This window comes from Neomonachus schauinslandi, chromosome 4 (genome assembly GCF_002201575.2).
Source record: "Neomonachus schauinslandi chromosome 4, ASM220157v2, whole genome shotgun sequence".
In the NCBI taxonomy this organism is placed as follows: Eukaryota; Metazoa; Chordata; class Mammalia; order Carnivora; family Phocidae; genus Neomonachus; species Neomonachus schauinslandi.
The window spans coordinates 99,703,896-99,725,827 of NC_058406.1; the positions used below are offsets into that span (position 1 = coordinate 99,703,896).

At 45.4% G+C, this 21,932-nt stretch overlaps 1 protein-coding gene across 2 annotated transcripts in view; it reads right to left on the reverse strand.

Moving 5' to 3' along the window:
• Window positions 1-373: 373 nt before the first annotated feature.
• The window catches only part of NOTCH2 (notch receptor 2), a 183,094-nt gene continuing 161,535 nt past the window's right edge, over window positions 374-21,932 (reverse strand). For both annotated transcript variants that reach the window (XM_044914597.1, XM_021690191.2), the window contains 12 exons: window positions 18,106-18,342; window positions 15,604-15,716; window positions 14,141-14,646; window positions 12,437-12,784; window positions 11,512-11,654; window positions 11,102-11,312; window positions 10,576-10,672; window positions 9,018-9,186; window positions 7,834-8,135; window positions 6,932-7,079; window positions 6,196-6,293; window positions 374-4,396 (listed from right to left, as the gene is read on the reverse strand). In XM_044914597.1, the coding sequence (XP_044770532.1) occupies window positions 3,008-4,396; window positions 6,196-6,293; window positions 6,932-7,079; window positions 7,834-8,135; window positions 9,018-9,186; window positions 10,576-10,672; window positions 11,102-11,312; window positions 11,512-11,654; window positions 12,437-12,784; window positions 14,141-14,646; window positions 15,604-15,716; window positions 18,106-18,342 (3,761 nt within the window). In that variant the 3' untranslated portion in view covers window positions 374-3,007. The remainder of the gene's footprint in view (window positions 4,397-6,195; window positions 6,294-6,931; window positions 7,080-7,833; window positions 8,136-9,017; window positions 9,187-10,575; window positions 10,673-11,101; window positions 11,313-11,511; window positions 11,655-12,436; window positions 12,785-14,140; window positions 14,647-15,603; window positions 15,717-18,105; window positions 18,343-21,932) is intronic.

The following is a 21,932-nucleotide window of genomic DNA, read 5'->3' on the forward strand; positions in this document are numbered from 1 at the left end:
TATAATTGTGTCCTCTCAAATAGTCATCATACATTCAATGTGTTGGTTAAAACCAAAATCTCCAAACTGCCTGCCAACAAAACATTATACCTTTGGTTCTTTTCTATGCAAGAATTGTGTACCAGCAAACGTAATAATAAGATGGTGTAATGGGCTTGAGCATCATGGCTGACTGCTTACATCAAAGTCTTTCACTCTCTCTTTCCCTTACACCTTTCCCTCGCTCACCATCATGTAAGTCAGAAAATGATGCTTAACACAAAACAGAAGAAACGAACAGAAAAATCTATCCCCAAAGGCAGACAGAAGAGGAGTCAGAGGAAGAATTTATAAAAATAAAAATAAACCAAAAATGGCGGGGGGGGGGGTGACCTATACATGGCATAAAAGATATGGCCTATAAAAACTTAGTCTCTAATTCAGAACCCCACTGAGAAAGTGATTCTCTTTTATTAGGCACTATACAACTCAAGGGTTCTTAAAATCTAAGGGATTGATAAATGCTTGAAAGGCAGTGTCTTCCCCTTCATCACTGAAGCCTGTTGTCTGTAATGGCAGTTTTCCCAGTCCTTTCCCCCAAACCCAAAGGATCCCAAGAAAGAGAAACAAGCAAGTTAGGCTGACACTGTGGTTGGGGAGGGAGGAAGCTATAGAGAGAGGAGCCAAGCTGTTGGGTCAGAGGCTGATACTTTCAGGAAGTGGTGATGAGACAGGATGAAGAAAGGGCAGATGTGGTGGGGTCCATAGTGGTCCATGCAGAGAGGTTCTCCCCACTGTGAATCAACAATGGGTCCAAGGTAGACAGTCACCATTCAGAAGATAAAATGTTACACGCTATGAAAGGGCTGGTAGAGTTGCCATGTGAGAGAATAAAATACAGAATGAACAGTCTGCTCATATTGGGGCAGAACAAATTATTTTTGTTGGTTCAATGAACTTGGGCAGGACTGAAGAAAAAAACCAAAACCAACCCAGAACATTGTAGACTGCCAGGTTAACAGACACATAGGGGTTCCATATGGGGCCAAAGACAGATAAATCAGGTTAAGCAGGATGCTCTGATGGGCACTCCTAGCCAAGGCAGGAACGAAGATTATCATTCAAACCAAAACAGAGTAGGAAATTCACCTGTCAATATCTACAAAATGCCCCAGCAGAACTTATTTCCCAGGTGTCATGACATCATAGCACCAGGTAGAGACGACAGCGTGGTCACAGGACCAACTATTAGCTGACTCAGGGAGAAGAGGAAGAAAACTGTTTTCCTCCTATTTCTAGTATTGACTAGAATGCTTCTGCCCTCGACAGAGGGTCACGGAAGGTGCCAAGACCACAAATACAGAGAGCAGACTCAAGTATAATATAATCACAATCTGAGCATGAGCATGACAAAGACAGTAAGTCTTTCATTGTCCATCATCATCTAGAAGGTGACTCTGGGAAAGGAAAATGTCCTGGTAAGTTTCTATGTTAGTGGCCTAAAAGGGAATGTCATGACCTGCCATGACGGAAAAGGAATGGTAGCAAAAACATAACAAAGGCTGCCGCATGGTTCCAGCTTTCTTATAGGGCTGGCTTGGGCCCTACAAAACCAGGCCAGCTTTCTGTTTCTGGAGCTTGAACATAGCAAGTCCGTGTGTTTGGCAAGAACCTACTTGGGTGCGCGGGTAACTCCAAGCACACTGTGTGGAAGGAAGACTGGTGAGCAGGCGTGCGGTCAGAAACAGACTCAGGAGGTGGAGACTACAATCCCCCCCACAAAAGGAACACAGCTGTCATGGGGTCCCTTGAGCTGAGAAGAGTTCAGTTCTCCGTGGTGAGGGAGCATCCTTTGAGGCATCTTCTTCTATGGAGATATCTGGAAGGAAAGGCTCAACAGCTAAGGCTAGCTTCCCCTGCTGAATGAATGAGTGAAGCGGGCCGGGGGTTCTGAGATCTGGGAACAAATGTGTTTCACACGGGCCATCAGTGGAATGCTGGGCAGGAAGGAAAGGGACTTGATAGTGGGTAACCACTTCTCACATGAGTTGGCTTATCTCTTGGTAATTCCAACATTCCAAATCTTTTTTTTTTTTTTTAAGGGGGGGGTCACAGTACCTGCACTGCCAATGATAAAACTTCACACTGACTAGGCCCACAAATGGAAAAAAAGGCCAATTCTCATCCTTCTTCCTGGAAAGGTTTAGGTAAAACCCTGCATGCAGTCTCTTGAAAGGGTCTTCTGTCCCCAGAATGGGTTCAAAGAAAACTATCTTGCTCCCCTTCCTCTTGTAGGAACGATATTATGTAGGAAACTGCAAGAGATTCGTTTTCTAAATAAACATACTTGAAAGGTGTATGCTGAGAACCATAACCAAAGCAAACCCTGTGATACTCCTGGGGACACTGGGAAAAGAAGAGAAAGGAGGCTGAAGTTCTTTCCAGAGCAGGAATGACTAAAAGCACAAAGGTCTTGCACTCTAACATGCTGGGGGCACAGGTGCACAACCACAGAGAGGTGCAAAAATTAAAGCACCAAATGAAGTCAAAAGAATTTCCAAGGAAGATAAAATGAGACAGGTCAACGTAGGCAGAATTCCAGGGTACAGTTTCCAAAAGGACCATACTGTAGAATCTTCTCATGGATATGGCAGAAGCCCCCAGGGCTTAAAATGCAGTCCAAGCTGCAAGAATGTCTGGGCTATGACAGGCATCCATTCTTTTCTCCAAATAGAAAAGAGTAAACATGGTCCCAAGTCTTATATTCGTTTTGCATTTCCACAAACTTGGCTTGTTGGTTAAGAGATTAAAAGGAGCCATGTTCCCCCAACCCCAAATCCTGCAGATACCCAGTGAAGCTGACAAAATTGCTTCCCTTGCATTATCTAAAAGATAAAAGCATCTTCTTTCCCCTGCCTCCAGAAGCTGGTTCCAGAGATTTCTTCATTTCTCTCCCGGATGACCTTCATTTGTTCCTCAGCAGCATTTACAATAGGCAGTTCTGTTCCTACACTGGAGGCAGACTCTTTCATGCATAAACCTGCATGTTGCTGCGTGGTGGCTCAGACATGTGTGTTCCAGGTCCCCGCTGACCTCCTCCAGCACCCCCAGGGGTAGGGCTGGTGGTCACATCTGACCAGTCAGAAGCAGAGTGGGGTGATGAACTTGACCACTGGTCAGGAGACTCTGGGGATGGTGTCAGGTAAGGATGCTCACCCTGCAGGTGACCACTGTGGCTGGGTGTTCGCTCAGCAGCATTTGAGGAAGCATAACTATGCTGTGAAGGTGGTGTGGGATACTTGCCCACAGAGGCTGGAAAAGGATGATAGGCTGGGAGAATGGTCTGAGCAACCTGCCCATCCTGCTGGGGCATCATGGCAGTTGGGAAAGCCATATTGGGCAAACGAGCCATTTCTGGAATCTGGTACATGGTGGGCACGGGGCCTGCAACAGGAGGAGGGCAGTTGGACTGAGGCTGGGGAGTACCTGCCGGTTGGGCAATACTGCCTTTGGGGATTAGCTGGAAAGTCACAATGGGGGGCAAAGGCTCCCGAGGGGTAGTTATATGCTTCCCTTCAGGCGGCCTGCTCTGGGGAGCTATGCCAGGATGCGTGCCCTCAGCTGGAGCCAGAACCATACCAAACATCTCATTGTACTGGGTCTCATTCATTTCCATGCGGTTCATCCAATCCGCCGGAACAGTGACAGGATGGAGCCTACTCAAGCTCCCCGCACTGCTACTGCCCGAGGGAACAATGTGGTGGTGGGATAGCAGCTGGCTCACAGAGGGAAGCACGGTGCTGGCCCCATGAGCCAAAGGCTGCATTTCATGCAGGTTAGAGAAAGACAGTGCATGCTGTGCATGGACTGGGGCAGGCGGGGCAGCAGTGGCCAACAGAGGGTTGGGCGAGGCCTGTAAGATTCCAGGGGATGTAATCATTGGAGAGGATGTGGTGTCAGAAACATATGTGTGAGGAGACTCTAAGGAATCAACAGGGGATAAAGTCACTGAGCTCTCAGACAGCTGACCCTTGTCACTCAGAGACTTCTTCCTCCTACTACCCTTGGCATCCTTGGCCTCCTTGGCAAGGTTAGGGAGGCTAGTGGGCATGGTACTCTTGGTATTGGGCCGCCTAGGCTTCTTGCCCATTGGGGTGTGCTTTAGGCTGAGGAAAGATCTGTTGGGCCCACAGATCACAGGTGAGAGGGCAGAAGTCAGCACAGTGCCTGGAGGGCTCGGCGTCACATTGTACTCATCCAGGAGGCGCACAATGTCATGGTGCATGCGGTCCCGAGCCACATCCCGGGGAAGACGATCCATGTGGTCTGTGATGTCCCGATTGGCAAAATGGTCTAACAGGATCTTGGCTGCTTCATAGCTTCCCTCCCGGGCAGCAAGAAACAGAGGTGTCTCTTCCTACAGAAAAGGCCCACATAGCACAGTAAAATTAGCAACACTCTTGAGAATATGCCAGTGTTTCTCAAACTTTGTTATTATCAACCCCATAGACATTTTTTTCCTAACTGCCTCCCTGTATGAAATTTTAATACCACAGATAAAATGTCTATTTGCCTGTGTACTGACTGGGTATCTGTGGCTTTATACATAAAAAGAGTACGATTATTTCACCCTTCCCCAAGAATCAGTTTTGCCCCATTGCAGGCGATGTCTCCTTAGGAATATGTGAAATAAAGCATGCCCTTGAGCCAGAGATTTGCTTAAAAGAGCACTGAGCTTATCAAAATAGGGTCCTAAGAGGAAAGGAAGTTAGAAATAAGAAAGGTAGGAGGGGAAGAACCTAAAGCAGAAAAATAAGGGGAAGCAAAAGCAAAAGGAAACAAAACATGTTCAAGAAAGAATTAAAATAAGGGAAAAGAGGAAATACACAAGATAAGGTGAGCAAGAGAGGGGAAACATGACCTAAGACTCAGAGGAAGAAAAGCAAACAGGAAAACACCCATGGTGTCCAAGAACAGAAAACAAGAGCCACAGCAAAGAAAATGAAAATGAACAAGAGAAAAGGAAGTGAGCATAAGCAGAACAGAGAAGAGGAGAAAGAGCAATGTCTTTAACTTCCAAGTGTTTGAATTTCTTCCAGATTTTTTCTATGATTAAGTTCCAGTTTCAAAGCATTGTGGTCTGAGAACATGCAGGGAATAATCTCAATCTTTTGGTTATCGGTTGAGACCTGATTTGTGACCCAGTATGTGGTCTATTCTGGAGAAAGTTCCGTGTGCACTCGAGAAGAATGAGTATTCTGTTGTTTTAGGGTGGAATGTTCTGTATATATCTATGAGGTCCATCCGGTCCAGTGTGTCATTCAAAGCTCTTGTTTCTTTGTTGATTTTCTGCTTAGATGATCTGGCTATTGTTGAGAGTGGAGTGTTGAGGTCTCCTACAATTAACGTATTATTATCAATATGACTCTTTATTTGTTTAACAGTGGATTTACGTAGTTGGCTGCTCCCATGTTGGGGGCATAGATATTTACAATTGTTAGATCCTCTTGTTGAATAGGTCCATATATACAATGGAATATTACTCAGCCATCAGAAAGGATGAATACCCAACGTTTGCATCAACATGGATGGGACTGGAGGAGATTATGCTAAGTGAAATAAGTCAAGCAGAGAAAGTCAATTATCATATGGTTTCACTTACTTGTGAACATAAGGAATAGCACAGAGGACACTGGGAGTAGGAAGGGAAAAATGAAGGGGGGGAATCAGAGGAGAAGACGAACCATGAGAGACTATGGACTCTGAGAAACAAACTGAGGGTTTTAGAGGGGGGGATGGGTAGCCCAGTGATGGGTATCAAGGAGGGCATGTATCGCATGGAGCTCTGGGTGTTATACGCAAACAGTGAATCATGGAACACTACATCAAAAACAAATGATGTACTGTATGGTGACTAACATAACATAATAAAAAAAAAAAATTAAAAAAAAAGAGCAATGTCAAAGAAGAGGAAGGCAGAGAAGGCTACACTGACATTATTTATAAGACAGTCTGCTTTAGACTGAGCACTGCGGAGGCAGAGGGTTCACTCCTGACACTTCCCTGGGTAAGCCCAATACTCTCCCCTCAAGTTCTTTGGAGCCAGTTCCTGTCCAACCTGCGTTCCTCTTTGTCTAAACTCATCACCAGAGGAACTATAGGAGAAAAGGGAAGGCACTGCTAAGTCTGCCCTCCAACTCAGAGCCCAGACTGTACCTTGTTGTCTTGCATGTCTCGGTTGGCCCCATTTTTCAACAGCAAAAGGGTTGCCTCCACGTTATTGACAGCAGCTGCCCAGTGAAGAGCGGATTTCCCTGCAGGGAAAAACATTTTTATAAGCAGACAGAGTAGAGGGACATGTCCCTACAGTATAAAGAAGCATCATGACTTATACAAGGAAACTTCGAACTTCCCAGAGAACAGCAAGCCAGTTGTCTGTGGGGGCCCATGGGAAAAAAAACGAAGTATTACCTTACTTTTCTTCTGTTCTAGAAATACTTTAATACAGGTTGCCTAGCCTTCAGAAGACATGTAGGATCATTTGTCTATGGTACCCACGTCCTCCACCTGATAGAATCCCACACTGAGGACAAGAATCTATCTATCACACACAAGAATGTCTATTTAAGATATTGCCCACAACCCTCTAGTGAAGTCAGTTCACAAGTCCTCATATCGAGCGTGGTATGCCTGGGAACCTACAGAGGCAAGCCTTTCACAGACTGGATTTGAGATCCAAGAACCCTCACTAAAAATCCCTTCCCATCTTTGTCTGTGGACAACCCACCGGCTTAGTTCTCTGAACTCAAAATGTTGAAAGGAAGAACAAATGAATGAAAGAATCTACAGTGGATTCAAATCTGGGACAGTTCTTCAAGGATCGTGCAATGATTTTCCCCTTAACGGCGTGCTTTGCAGGCAAAGAGTCCGACTCCCTGCCTCTCGGCCCTACCATGGTCATCCACTGCGTTCACATCTGCTTGGCAGTTGATCAGTTCTGCCACCATTCCCTCCACAGCTAGGCGGGCAGCCAGGATCAGCGGTGTAGTGCCATCGTTCATCCTGGCATCCAGATCAGTCACTCGGTTGCGGATCAAAATCTAGAAGATGAGAAAGTACAGAAAAGAGAGTCACCTGGATAAAAGAAGATAATGAAGCTAAAAGACGAAACAAGAGCAACAGAGCTGATGCTACACTAAATTTCTGGAGGGCAGGGAATGCTTGTTATCTTTGTGTCCAAGATTCTAACATCCTCAATCAATAAATACTGAATGAATGAACAAACAAATGGGTGCTCAAGAGACAATGGCTCATAGAAAGTGATGTCTTCTACTTTCTAAAGAAAGGAAGGATGTGGGAAAATACCACAACCTCAATTATGGTATATAGTTTAAGATGAATCAGAATGCTTCCAGTTTCCTCACAAGGCTAAAATAAAAGGGCAACAAGGAATACACTGCGAATCCAGTCAAGAAAACCACCAAGGAGCAGCTGGAAGCCCATATAGTCAGATACATCTACAGGAAGAAGCTGACACTAGTCGGAAGCTTAGTAACAGGGACCACTCCCCTCTGACCTATTCACCTAGGAGGCATTTTGGCACATCAAAAAGGGTGGTAATTAAGAATCAGAAACCCCGGTGTGATCTGCTGTTGGCTCTATCGCCATCTGGCTGCTAGAGTTAGGTCAGTTTGCTGCCATTCTTTTCCTGCTCTCCCATCCAGCAAGCATGACTCCACCACCCACCCTATTCTCTCAAAGAATTTTTGAATGAATGTAATTGGATATTAAGCACCTTAGCAAAGAGGAAACATGATAGATCCACAGGGAATCAGCCCTACTCCTGTTCTTTACCTGGAAGACCCCCTGGGCGTCAGCTGCCACTGCAGCATGGAGAGGGCAGCGGCCCATGTTGTCCTGCGCGTTGGCGTCCGCACCTGCATCCAGGAGACGCTTGGCAGCATCAGCCCTCGAGTAGCGGGCTGCAAGGTGCAGCGCCATCTCACCGGTCCGGTCTGTCTGGGCCTGCAGGCTGGCACCCTGGTAGACCAAGTCTGTGATGATGTTGGCAGAAGAGTCCTCTCCATCTTCATCTTCATCGCTCATATCTGAGCTGCCTCCTCGGAGAGAAGCCAGCATCAATGGGGTGCACCCATCTATAAGAAAGGAATTTTCCAAAAAGTATTCAAGGAGGAGAAGGACATTAATGTTCCATTAGCCCAACTATTGGAATAGTTCCGTTTGAATAAAGTTATTCTTATGGGGGAAAATAAAAATCCCTGGGCTTCTTGTGGTAATTGGCAATTAGTTTTACATCTGCCACCGATTTTTCCTCTGATAATGTCCTTTCTGTGAAGAGTAATGGGAAAGTAAGAGTCTTTTTAAGCTGGGGCTCTCCTCTAAGTTAAACAAGGCTTCCTGTTTAAGTTCCTAAGTGCACTGTTACTTTAAATTGGGCCACATTTTAAAATGTCCAGTATTAATAGAATGATATGCACTAAGGTATCAACTAAACTAATTTTCTATCCCTCTGCTTTGGGATATTCTTTTTCTTTTTCTTTTTTTTTTTTTTAAAGATTTTATTTATTTATCTGACAGAGAGAGACACAGTGAGAGAGGGAACACAAGCAGGGGGAGTGGGAGAGGGAGAAGCAGGCCTCCCGCGGAGCAGGGAGCCCGACGTGGGGCTCGATCCCAGGACCCCGGGATCATGACCCGAGCCGAAGGCAGACGCTTAACGACTGAGCCACCCAGGCGCCCCTGGGATATTGTTTTTCTATCCTACTAAAATCTTTCCCATATAATCAGCCTATCTATTCCCAAGCATGCTGTACGTGAGGCAATGTGAAATCCTTCCCTTCTTCTCACATAGGTTTCCAATTTCTGCATGCCTGTATTCCCTAAGCATTCATTTCCTCAGGCTGATTTAGTCTGTGCAATTGGCAGGGGGCATATCACCAAGAGGGGCCAACACAGGCAAAACCCAGAACCAAGGGCAGGCATGGTAGAGGGAAAGGGGGAGGCTTGTGGGTGCTGACCTGGGCCACGGACATTCACGTCCAGCACATCCACCTCCTGCTCCGCCTGTGGAGGAGTGAGCGCCAGCGATGGTGTCCTGCGGATATCTGCAGCCTCAAGGTGCTGCTGTGTCCATGGACGTCGGTCGATGGCATCATCTTCCTCTGGGAGCAAAGCCTCATCTTCAGCCTGACAGGGGAAAACAGTACTCCCTGTTGACCTGGCCCCTCTATTAGGAACTGAGCACAAGGAGCTAGTCCGGAGTCTTCTGTCCACTTCTCTCTCCTTCTACTCACCCTCCAGGGCATCATCCACACCAGCTGAAAGTGGTTCCTGTCACCCTCTCCTGTACAACTCTCCCAACCTCCCCATCCCAAACTCCAGGCTTCAGCCTTAACATGCTATCTATTTTGCCTACCAAATATGCTATCTGCAGATCCCCAAAGCACCACTTCCTTGCTTCTGGACTTCTGCCTGGGTTGTCCCCTCTGTCTGCCATATCCTCTCCCAAGTCTTGTCTAACTCCTACCTAGCCTTCAAATAGAACTGGACTTTAATTCCTCTGGTGGGTCCCAAAAAGCACCCCCTGCTTACCTCTACTTAACTGACTATGTGTTAAGTGCTTACAAGGCACTCCCTACCACTAGACAGTAAGTTCCATGAGAACAGGAAACATGCCTTATTTAATACCACTTCCCAGTACTTAACACAGGGCCCAGAGCACAGCAAGCACCCAGGGAAATATTTGTTGGGCAATAATTACTATCATAACTTAAAAAGCAGCTACCTTTCATTGAATATTTACTGTGATAGAAAATGGGTAGGATGCTTCACACATATTGCCATATTTCATCTTCACAAGAATTCCCTATTTTACAGATAATGACAATTAGGTACAAAGAGGTTAAGTAATTTTCTAGCTACCAAGTAGTAGAGTTTTGGATCTGAATTCAGTTCTGATTGTAACTAAAGCAATGTACTTAACCATCATCTGTTATTGCATCCCTGTATTCCTCAAGCATGCCTATCTTCAAGCTGCTTTAGAATATCATGGATATATGCATATCCCAGTCATGTATAGCTATCGATGGACTGTCTCCTTTTCCACATCAGCTTTAGCCTGATCTACCTCTTATGTCTATATGGTTTTAATTTCCTGGGCTCAGGATGCAGAACCTCCAAACTCAATGGTCACTGCCTTTCTTCCACTGTGTAATTGCACCTTCCTTTCCAGAAGGAGCATCCAAAGAGGATAAGGGAGAGATCTAGCCACAAAGGAAATCGCTTTTTATACACATCAGTTCTTATCTGGCTATCATCAGCATGATTCTTAAGGAAGGAAGCATGTTTGTTTTATTATTTTTAAAGAGGTCTTATTGAAACACATATGGAGGAAACCTAAGGCCATTGAGGACCTAACGATTTCTGCCTTTCATGACAGCCAGGGGTAGCCATTGCCTGGGTAGCATATAAAGATTACCAACCTTTTCTCCCATTCACTCTGGATACCAAAGGACAGAAATCTGAAATGTGACCAGATAGTGACTGACAATGGTGGTTCTACCATGGCCAGCTTACCTTGGCTTTCTTTGGTTGGGGCCCTTCATCATCAACCCAATGTTCACTTGTTCCAGAGCCAATTAGGTTAGCCTCTGAGACTTGCACTGAGAGATTTCTGATAGGACAAGATTAAGAAGGGGAAAAACAACAGCAGAGGTTATATCATAAACTAATATAGTGGTTTTTAATACTTCTTCCATGACCATCCTCAAAGACTTTCAGGGGCCTTGGCCCAGAAAGGATGGGCAGTATTTTATGTCCCATTGCCTCAGTAAACATCCTTTCCTTTCCCATGGATCAAGAGATTACAACAAAAGTGTGCCTCAACAAAGCTGAGCACCACCGCTTGAGTATGTACCAAACAGAAGCATCCAGACTCTATTATTTCATAGTCATTCAGCAGGAATTCAGAATCATGGTCAAGTGTGGTAATGTGGTGTGGCCAGAGCTTGAAATTTAAAATCATAATTCAACAAGATCTCCTTTCTGATTTATCCCTGCTTATTACTACTGTGAATAGTAGTTTGTTGGCAAACCATCTTACTTCAGCCCCACGGCATCCTGTCCCACTGGCTCACGACGCTTGTGATTGCTGGAGTCTCGGCGAAGGGTGAAACCTTCAGGCAGCCAGAGGGAGCCATGCTTACGCTTTCGTTTCGCCATGATAACTCCCAGCAGGATAATGAACAGGATAATGACAACAGCCACAGCAAGTAGATAGAGAAGCTGAGTGCGTTTTGGAGTCAGAGATTCACCTGGAAGTGCAGAGGGACAGGGAAAGTGCTGAATAAATCTCGCAGCATTAGCACCAAATTCATTTAGAAGACATGGACTGATTGACCTCACCAGTCCTAAAAAACAGAGCTGCACATTGAAAAGTGTGCCCTTTTCTCACTGCCCCCAAGTAACGCCTCCCCTACCCCAAACTTTCCCCTTAACACCAGTGCTACTCACTGACGACAGACACCAGAGGGTAGGACAGGGTCCCCTGGATGGCATGAGAAGCCAGAAGAGCTGCTGCTGCATCTGTGTTCTTGAAACACTGGTCTGAATCTTGAACACACTGGCGGTTGTCAATTTCCAGAAATACCTTAGAGCTGTGGGATGCCAAGGAAAAAGAGGAAAAAGGGAAATGGTGAGTAAAACATAAGGGGGTCAGTTAAGCAAGTGAAGTTAAAAAGGATTACCTGAGCCTTCCCTCCTCACCTTCAGCACTGGGCTCTCCAGCTCTGTGAGGGTGCCTCCGAAAGATCTCAGAAATTAAGATCCTGTCCCTAGATCCTAACCACTAATTCCCACTTGGACTATGTCTCACCTTCCTTGGCCTGGCTGAGTCTGCACCTTCTGACTGAGGCAACACAAGACGAAGTGAGGAAAGCGGGTAAAGCTGGTCCTTATTCTCCTTTGTCTCTGCATCTGGATCCTAGCTAGCTATAGAGTTGAAAGTTGTGGGATACACCAACAAATAGTGGGGTGCAATGACAGAACGATTCAAGATTACTAAAGAGACTTCTATGATAAATGCAGGGCCTTGAACAAAAGGCAATGATTACTATAAAAGAAGAGTCAGTTCTAAACGGATCTGAGGCAACCGAGGCAAAGGGTTATGGATTCTGGCATCTGAGGAGACCTCCCTGACATCCTGCCTTCTGCTTGCTCCGACGCACCTCTCAGGATACCAAGACCAAGGTAAGCCTTTACCCTTAAACACACGTACCGGCAAACGGGTTTGTTGTACTTGGTGGGCTGTTCTACTTGTCTGAGCCCTACATTTTTATAGGTTCAGTTACGCCTTCTTCTGTGTATCAAAGTATTTAGCTTTACAAGCTTTAAGAAGTTAAGAATTAAGCTTCAAGAGGTCTAGAAACCAAAAACCTACCCAGCCACCTCCTGTTCTTGATCATCAGGAAGGGACCTGCGAGTCATCCTTTGCTTCTTCATGGCAGCTGACTTCTCACCATAATAGGGGTAGACCATGAGTGCCCCTTGCGAGTCCCGTTTAATGTGCAGGTTGGTATGGAGCAGGGTGCCCAGCGCCCGCAAGAAGCTACGGGCGTCCTGGAGCAGCTGCTCCGGGGGCATGAGCACCACTATAACCAGGGTCCCCTCTGCCAGGTTCTCTGGCCGGTCGGCAGCACAGTCCAGCCCGTCCCAGCCGCACTCCTCACTGTTGCATCCCTGGTCACAATGGTTGTCTTTGAAGTGGTCTGCACAGTATTTGTCATACCTAGGCAGGGGGAATCAGAAGAGGGAGAGAACAAGGAAACAGTTCAGAATAGACTGCGGCGCTATTTGGTTTTCTACTTGGAACTACTGTAGCTTTTCCCACCTATCTTCTGTGGTCCAAATCAGGTCCCTTTGTCAAATCTCCTATCCCCGACAGCATAGACTGCATATCATCTACACCACTCAATATCAGTGAGTGCTCCTCAAAGGAGAAACAACACTGTGCCCCCTATGCTGCATGGGCTTACAGCCCCCCAGGCAGGCAGCTGGTAATCAACAATTGTTAAGTCAGATTTGTAAGCAAAGCTGCATACCTGAAACAAAAATCAACCAGGTACACGCTTCCTCTCTTTTTTTATCCAGTATCCCTATTGAGTTAACAATGAGCTTTTGGAAGTAAAAGTTGCCTCCAGGAACTGAACCATCAGGGCTCTGCAGAGGACCATGTCAATATGGCCCATTTCCTTCCCAAACAAGACTGAATCTTAGCTCTGGAAGGTAGGTTGGGAGAGGTGTGTCCCATACAGGAGACCAGATTTAAATTTGTGCCAGAGCACATACAGCCGCTTTCAAATACTGGGAAAAGGAAATTGAGTCCCCAAACCTAAACAATGCACAAACCATTTCATCTCCACTCTCCTCCCCACTCCCACCCCTTGATAGTTATGCCATTGGTACAACTTGCCACACTGGCTCAATGAAGAGCTTGGGAGTCAGCAATAGCTGTATGTGCTCTGGCAAGTTCTCTAACCTCCCAGGTCTCAGTTCCCTCACCTGGGAAAGACCATTAACAGTACCTATGCCTCATAAGGTTGTTGAGAGCTCACTGAGGTTAAATTAAATGGGACAGCTAAAAGGAAAGTTGCTCTTTAACCATAAAGCACCTTGTAACTGCCACAGTAACGACCAGGAGGGTTAAGTGGCCTGATCTGGCTTCTGCTTCCTGATAAATCTAGATGGGGAAACCCTGTCTAAAAGAAAGGAATGGGGTGAACAGAGAGAGGTACAGACCTTTCCATTCATCCTGCAGGCAGGTGTGAGAGGCTGCCTGGGAATGGGTAACACCACTTCCAAAAGTTATTTCCCCTAGGAGGTCGTGAGAGCAGCAGGTAAGAATGCAGAGAGAGGCAGAGAGAGGGTGGCCGTGCACGAGCATTCCTGGACCTCTGTCAGCAAGGGAGAGCACAGGGCAGCGTGCGGCGGGGCAAGGCTGACACCAGGAAGAGGGCCTCAGAGCACCAGTCTGAAAAGCAGAGGCAGCTTGGGCTGAAGCCCTGGAGTGGTTAGGAGCAAGAACGAGGAACTGAGGTGTGTTAGTGATAGTCTCCCTCAGCTTCTGGGGACCCTGGACTCTTACTTGCATGTCTTGCTGTTCCCCTGGCATTCAAAATTGTCAAAAAGGCACTCGGCTGTGTTGCACAGCTCATCACACTGGTTGTTGATGTAATCCCAGCAGGGAAGTGGGGAAGAGCAGTTGGCCCAGGGGTTCTCCATGGTCAGGGAACAGTCACCCCCATCCCACTGGCAGGCATGGCTGTTGCAGGCCTCATCGCAGACGCCGTCCCGAGCTTTGTCGGCACAGTACTGGCTCAGGCAGGTGGCAGGAGGAGTGCTGGTGGGGGCCGTGTAAAGTTCACAGCGGCTGCCCCAGAACGGTGGAGCACACTGGCAAGAGTAGTAAGGAGGCTGGCGCTGAGGATAGCAGCTACCCCCATGCTGGCAGGGGCTACTGGCACAGCCTGATTCGCAGTCCTGGGGGTTGGGGCAGAAGCAGCGGGGTCCTGAGGCTGTGTGCACACACTGCTCCCCTCTCCTGCACTTCACTTGTCCACAGCTGCTCTGGCATCTTGCCCCGGAGAATCCCTGTGGAAATCAGTGAACGAATGAGGACAGTGGGCCAAGTTTCTCCTCCCAATCCCTTCTCTGCCACACCTCCAGAAAGAGAAAGATTAGACACATGGCTAAGATCCTTCCACGTGGCCTCCTGCACCACGTTCTAGGAAGAAGCCTCTTCAAGCCAACCTAAGGTCAGGGATGAAGGTTCCATGGGATGAATGCAGAATTCTCTCAGGTTAAGAGCTCACTTCCGGAAATTAAAGCCACAGGTCATAGGTGGGATAAGACTCAGATGACACTGTTATCTATAAGCAGCTTCCCTAGCTGTCCTTAGACCACTCATATAATGGCTTTGGGGCAGGGGAGGGGGACGTTATTTCAGGAGTCTGGCGCATTTAAAAAGCTTTCCATGTCATTTTATCCTTCTACTTCCTGCTCAGCCAGACCAAGGTGACTGCCCAGGTTTCCTTTTGGTATGTCCTCACACATAGGGATCTCTATTTTAGGGAGGTTTTAGCCTCTGACAGAGGCCAAAGAGTTTGCACAGCAAATGGCTAAAAATAGGCTTCCTTCTAGTGTAACAAGCAGCTTGCTCCCCAATAGTCCCTGCTAAGGAATGTAAGCAGAGCAGCATTTCCGACCAACACTGCCCCAGTCTGGGAGGCAAGACTACCCTCCGGCACACCCAGAAGCCAGAGACCCTAGTCTTGTTTTCAAGGGAACATTCCACCAATTCCCGTGGATTTCTCTTAGTGCTTCTAAAGACTGAGAGTCACAGATTTAGGGAGCTCACTGTTTCTGGGCGTATCTTAACAGCTTTAAATGGGAGGAAACTCCAGCACTTTTTTGTGAAGGAGCCAAAATTAATAAATCTCCCCACCAAGAAAGTTCCAGATAGAGTGTGGAAAAACCAGGTTTAATCTCAGCTTTGTCCAGACTGTATGAAAAAGAGCATGCCCCTTAAATAGACAACATGGCACTTACCAGGGGACAACGACAAATGAAACCATCGGGCATGTTGCTGGCCACAGCACAAGTCCCCCCATTCAGGCAAGGCATCTGGGGACACACATCGACGAAAGTTTCACAGTGACGACCTCCAAGCAGAAAATGGAAAGGAGTTTTAAAAGGCAGAAGTAGTAACTGCACATTACTGAACAGAGTGCTGCTGGGACAGGAGCTGGCCAAGTGGTGAGGGATGGGGCAAGAGGTGTGAGCTGGGTCCTAAGCCCAAGGGAACATGAGAAGATGAGGAAAGCACTCACTGGACCGCCACTGGCTCAGGCCAATACCCCCATCTGCCTTGCCCACACAATAAGTACACGGGGCACACATCCCCAACAGATTCACAAAACAGGATGGAAAGGGACGTGAAAAATCATTCTAATCCGACCAAAAGAAAGAAAAAAGAGAAGAGAAGAAAAAGAAAAGGACACCTCAGCTTTTTTATTTTTTTGAAGATACTTTTAGCTTTCATAAGCCAAAAGAAACATTTACCAAAACAGTTCAGTGCATTTTGTTAAAGCTGTCAACTTCATAGGAGAGGCTACACCGGGCCAACACATCCAAGTGGTGACTGGTAGCTTACAGAGAATTTTCATCCATAAACTCTCTTTTCAGTCATTTTCTAGCCATTCTGTAATCTGATCAGCACTGCTTTAAAATACAGCTTAATTTTTCCAGAGTTAATTTCCTCTAGAGGCAGTTCTAAAACAGAGGGCATCCCGAGGCCACCGCTGCAGGATAAAGTGAAGTAAGCAAATGGGGCCGAGGGGGAGACCCAGAGACACACCTGGGCGCCCCCCCGGCAAACAGCAGGAGATGGGCCCACCCGGAGCGCAGCCGCTGCCCAAGGGAAGAGGAGGGGCTTTCAAAAGGAAATTAAAACAGGCATAGTTTTGGCCAGAGTTAAGAGGCAAGGGTTACAGTTGCCTGACTCTTCAAATCACATCGGCAGCCACAGCCCAAGAGCAGCCGTCACATGGGCATGGGGCTCCGGGACAGACCGCCCCCCAGCGTTCATCTCAGCAACCGCATCCCGCAATAATTACAACCAAGGAGCTCGAGGCATTCTTTTCCATCACAAGTGTGGACAACGCATCACCACTACTTCCCGGTGGTGGGACCCTAATTCAAGGTGGTCTTCAGTCCTTCCTTCCTGTTTCCCCCTTTCTTTGTAAGTGCTTGTCAGGGTTTCCTGGTAAAGGAAGCCTCCAAGGCAATAGCAGTCAGTTTTGCTTCTCTGGCTTCCCAAGCACCTCATGGCTAATATGAGGCTGCAGGACAGACTGTTCACACTCTTTGTGTCCAGCATTGCCTCAGTAGCTATGACGTTCGTAATGCACTGTTCCTCTTTTGCTATCGCATCCAGGTATCTTCCATAGTGCAAACTCCCTCCCATTCTTCATAAATTACCAAAGTTCTTAAAGGTAACGTATCTTTAAAATTGGAAGGAAGGAAGTCTAGAGATGGGCTCACAAAATAGCAGAGTCCAACTTGCCAAATTATTACTAAGGAGACTACTGTAGCCTATTATCTGACTCCCAAGAAATACTACTACAGCATAGTCTGGAAGGACTCCAGAAATGCCAGGCAGACGTCTGAGTATCTGAGGACACCGCCACTGTTAGATACTACTGTAGTCCCCCGAAGTCACCAAGCTGTCCATCTTCAGAAACAACTAATAAGTGCCTATGACAAGCCCCCATTCTGAGGCAGGACTTGGTCATCCTCATGATCTGTGATGAAAAAGAGGAAGCTTGAGAAGAGACTGGGACATGGCCAACTCCTGGCTGTGCTGAGAGGTCACACCTCTGTAGTTTTCTAGTATATACTCTCATGAACTGGTCTTTGCTTAAACACACCCAAGTCAGACCTCCTCCCCTTAGGTGACCTAGAAGATCCTAATCCTCCCTGGGTCCCAGAGATGGAAAGAAGGTCACCGTGGCAGTGACCACCCAGTAACTCAGGTCATTACGTGCCAAAGGAGACAGGTGGTGAAACCAGAACAGATGCATGGTTTCTGAACACAAGACATTATTTTCCTCAGATGAAAGAGTTCTGTGGATGGATTTGGTGTTGGCAGCCCAGCAATGTGAATGTATTTAATACCACTAAACTGTACACTTAAAAGTGGTTAAGATGGTACACTTTATGTTATGTGTATTTTGCCCCAATTAAAAACTGTTATTTTGCTCAACCACTCCCAACATTCTACTTCTTTTTTCGTATTTCTGCTACAGTATGATATCATCAGTGTATAACAAAAGAGAAAGTATCCCAGGAAAAACAAAAAAGACAGAGATGGACTATAACATCCATAAAGCACAGACCTAAGGAAAAACTGGGCTCTGAATTAAGCTGGTCTAGTTTTTCCTATGTAAGAAAAAAGGTTCACTTGGGTCCGGGACGTGACATATGGGGCCCAATTTCCTCTCTCAAGGTCCCTCCGAGGCAGAGTGCTGAGGGTGCTGGCGAGGCTCTCACCAGTGAAGGCGTTGCGGCAGACACACAGGTAGTCGTTGGTCAGCTGGATGCAGTCCAGGCTGCCCTCAGAGCTACAGGGGCTCGAGAGGCACTCGTTGATGTCCCCCTCACACCGCTCTCCGGCAAAGCCAGGCAAGCAGCGACAACTGTAGCCCCCAATCCTGTCCACACATTGACCACCATTAAGGCAGTGGGGACCCCCGGCACAGTCATCAATGTTCTCTTCACAAAGCAGGCCTGGAGAAAAGAGAGAAGAGACAGAGAATGGATGGCATTCTTTGGAACGCTGGCTTTCCAGCCAAAGAGAGACACCCTTGTTGGCACTTTGCACTTATTCAGGTTACATGTCTCAATCTGCGACGGAACCTCTTAGGTCAGGCAGGGCGAAGCTGCCACCCTCCTGGTGACCAGTAAGAGCCAAGGAAAGAATATGCTCAGGGCTTCACAGGTACTCTCCCACACAACCCACCAAAGCAGTCCCCTGGGCAGGAGCCAGCATTATCTGCCCCATCTGGGAGACCCAGCAACTTTTCATTAATTTATTCCTTTTACTCAAACTATAAAAACAGTTCAAAAGAGACTATCACAATCAACACATAGATTATAAGTATGTAAAAATATTGGTAAGAACTGGAACTAAATTTTGAGTGATATATTTAAGTTTTAGACCATTGACTTTTTTTCCTGTAAAATAAGTGTACTAGTTTCTTATTTTTAAAAACTGTAGGGAAAATATCCTGTTGAGAGCTCAAAGGTTATTCCATTTAAAATAGAAATCATTTAATGTACTATAGATGTAAATGAGCCATCTAGTATGAACATCTGTAAATATTTTTTAGAGTACAAAAGAAATCAATGACAATTCTAGAGATGATTCTATGAATGATTCAAAAAATTACAAAAGATTGGGGCGCCTGGGTGGTTCAGTTGTTAAGCATCTGCCTTCGGCTCAGGTCATGATCCCAGGGTCCTGGGATCGAGCCCCGCATCGGGCTCCCTGCTCAGCTGGGAGCCTGCTTCTCCCATTCCCCCCACTTGTGTTCCCTCTCTAGCTGTCTCTCTCTCTGTGTCAAATAAATCAATAAAATCTTTCAAAAAAAAAAATTACAAAAGAAAGGAAAACAGTTCGTATTCTTGCCACTTAAATTTGTAGCATACACTAATATAAGCAAGACTATTAAAAAGGAAAAAGAGGGCTCCTGGGTGGCTCAGTAGGTTAAGTGTCTGACTTTGGCTCAGGTCATGATCCAGGGTCCTGGGACAGAGCCCTACCTCGGGCTCTGTGCTCAGCAGGGAGCCTACTTGTCCCTCTCTCTCTCTCTCTTCCCCTCACCCCTGCTCATGCTCTCTCTCAAATAAATAAATAAAATCTTAAAAAAAAAAAAAAGGAAGAAAAGACCTCATTTTCAATAGCAATAGCAAGAGACAAATATAGGAATAATCTTAAAAAGAAATGTACTATACCTATATGAAAACTTTAAAATAGCCCTGAAAGGCACAAAAGGAGGTATGAATAAATGAAAAGATGTTACGATTTGGTTAGGAAGACTCCTCATTGTAAAGATGTCAGCTTTCCTTACACAGATTCATAAATTTAATGTGACCCCCATAAAAAATGCCACCAGGATTTTTTAATAGACAATCTGATTCTAAAGTTATATGAAAAAATAAACTATAACCACAGTCTGGAAAATTAAATTAATTAATTAAAACAGAGTGGTATTGATAAATTAACAGAACAATAAAGAAAAAAAAGTTCAGAATAACACCCAAATACACAAGGGAATTTAGAATTTGATAAAGCTGCCATCTCAAATTATTGTATAGATCAAATATTCAGTAAATTGTGTTGGGGCAAATTAGTAGCCATATGGAAAAAGTGCTCCAGTATTCTAGTACTTGAAGAAAATATGGGAGAATTCCTTTATAATCTTAGAGTGTAGAAGGTGTTGCTGACTAGGATTCAAAATCCAGAAGCCATTAAAAAAAGGCTGATAAATCCAATCTGATTAAAAAGAAAAAGCTCCAGGGGCACCTGGGTGGCTCAGTCGTTAGGCGTCTGCCTTCAGCTCAGGTCATAATCCCAGGATCCTGGGATTGAGCCCCGCGTCGGGCTCCCCGCTCAGCGGGAAGCCTGCTTCTCCCTCTCCCACTCCCCCTGCTTGTGTTCCCTCTCTTGCTGTCTCTCTGTCAAATAAATAAATAAAATCTTAAAAAAAAAAAAAAGAAAAGAAAAAGCTCCAGGGGTGCCTGGGTGGCTCAGTCAGTTGAGCATCCGACTCCTGGTTTCAGCTCAAGTCATGATCTTGGGGTCCTAAGATCGAGCCCCACTTGGGCTCTACGTTCAGCATAGAGTCTGCTTCTAGATTCACTCTCTCCCTCTCCCTCCACCCCTCTCCCTGCTCTCTCTCTCTCTAAAATAAATAAATAAATCTTAAAAAAGAATAAAAATAAAAAGCTCTGCATGAAAAAAATCATAAGGAAAATCAAAGACAAAAAATATTTGAGAATATTTTGTATCATAATTAATCTCTGTAAAATATTAAGATGAACAATGTAATAGGGAAAAAAGGATAGAGATACAGAGAAACCACTGAAAGAGGAAAACCAAACGACTCATAGATGAGACTACATTCATCCTCACTGAAAAGAAGCCAGTATAGTCAAACGCTATGAATCAGCAATATCAATCAAAATTATAAATGCACATAATTCTCTAATCCAGCAATTCCATTTCTGAAAATTTATCTACAAATATACACATGCAAGAAACCCAAAGTTTTATCACTAGGACACTGGTTGAATATACTATGCTCAAAATTCTACAGGATGAAAAAGATTAAGGAGGTTCTATAAACTGATACGGAAACATCTCCAATTAAGTAAAAAAAAAAAAAAAATCAAGCACAAGAGTTTATCTAATACCCTATCTTCAGAGTAAGAAGTGGGGTAAATAAAAATACCTTTGTATATGACTTCTATATACATAAAGAAATTCTGAAGGACACATAAAAAAAAAACCTAGAAGATACACAAGAAAGTAAAATGAAGTAGAGGTAACTTGTTTGTGGGAGAGGGAGAACTAGGTATAGGGAAGGGGAATGGAAAGAGAATTTTCACTTTATGCTTTTGCTACATGTGTATGTATTTAAGTGTGTGTGTGTGTGTCTATGTATAAAATTTGGGACATGTGCATATATTACCTATTTACAAACTAAATCAAAAACAAGACAGTAAAAAACAAACCCAGTTTGTGATCCCACTTACACAGAATATTTGGTATTTAGGGGCTGCTAGTAAAATGAATACAGATGAATCCCATCAGAATGGAACCAGCAGTAATAGACAGACCTATTGAGTGAGAATGAGCTCAACCTCAGCCTGAAGCAAAGTAGTAAGGATATGCTGAACAATTAGCCCTTGACCTGGAACCGGAGGTGCCCCCAAGCCAAGATCCAAAGCTCAGGAGTACTGACATAAAAACAATCATTGTGATAACTCTCACAATGAATCTATGGGATTTGACAGTCTCCTGAAGGTTCACCAATGGCCAGAGAAGTCAAGCCAGGAGAAATAAATACCACTTTACATACCTAACCAAGCACACATAGTATGATAACTCAATGAATTCTAAGCATGATAAACTCAAAGAGATCCATACCTACACATATCATAACCACAAGGTCAAAAGACAAAGACAAAGAGAGCATTTTGAAAGCATCAAGGGAGAAGCAACTTATCACACACAAGGGATCCTCAATAAGATTAACAGCTGATTTCTCATTAAAAGACAAAAACAAAAACCTGGAGGTCAAAAAGCAGTAGGA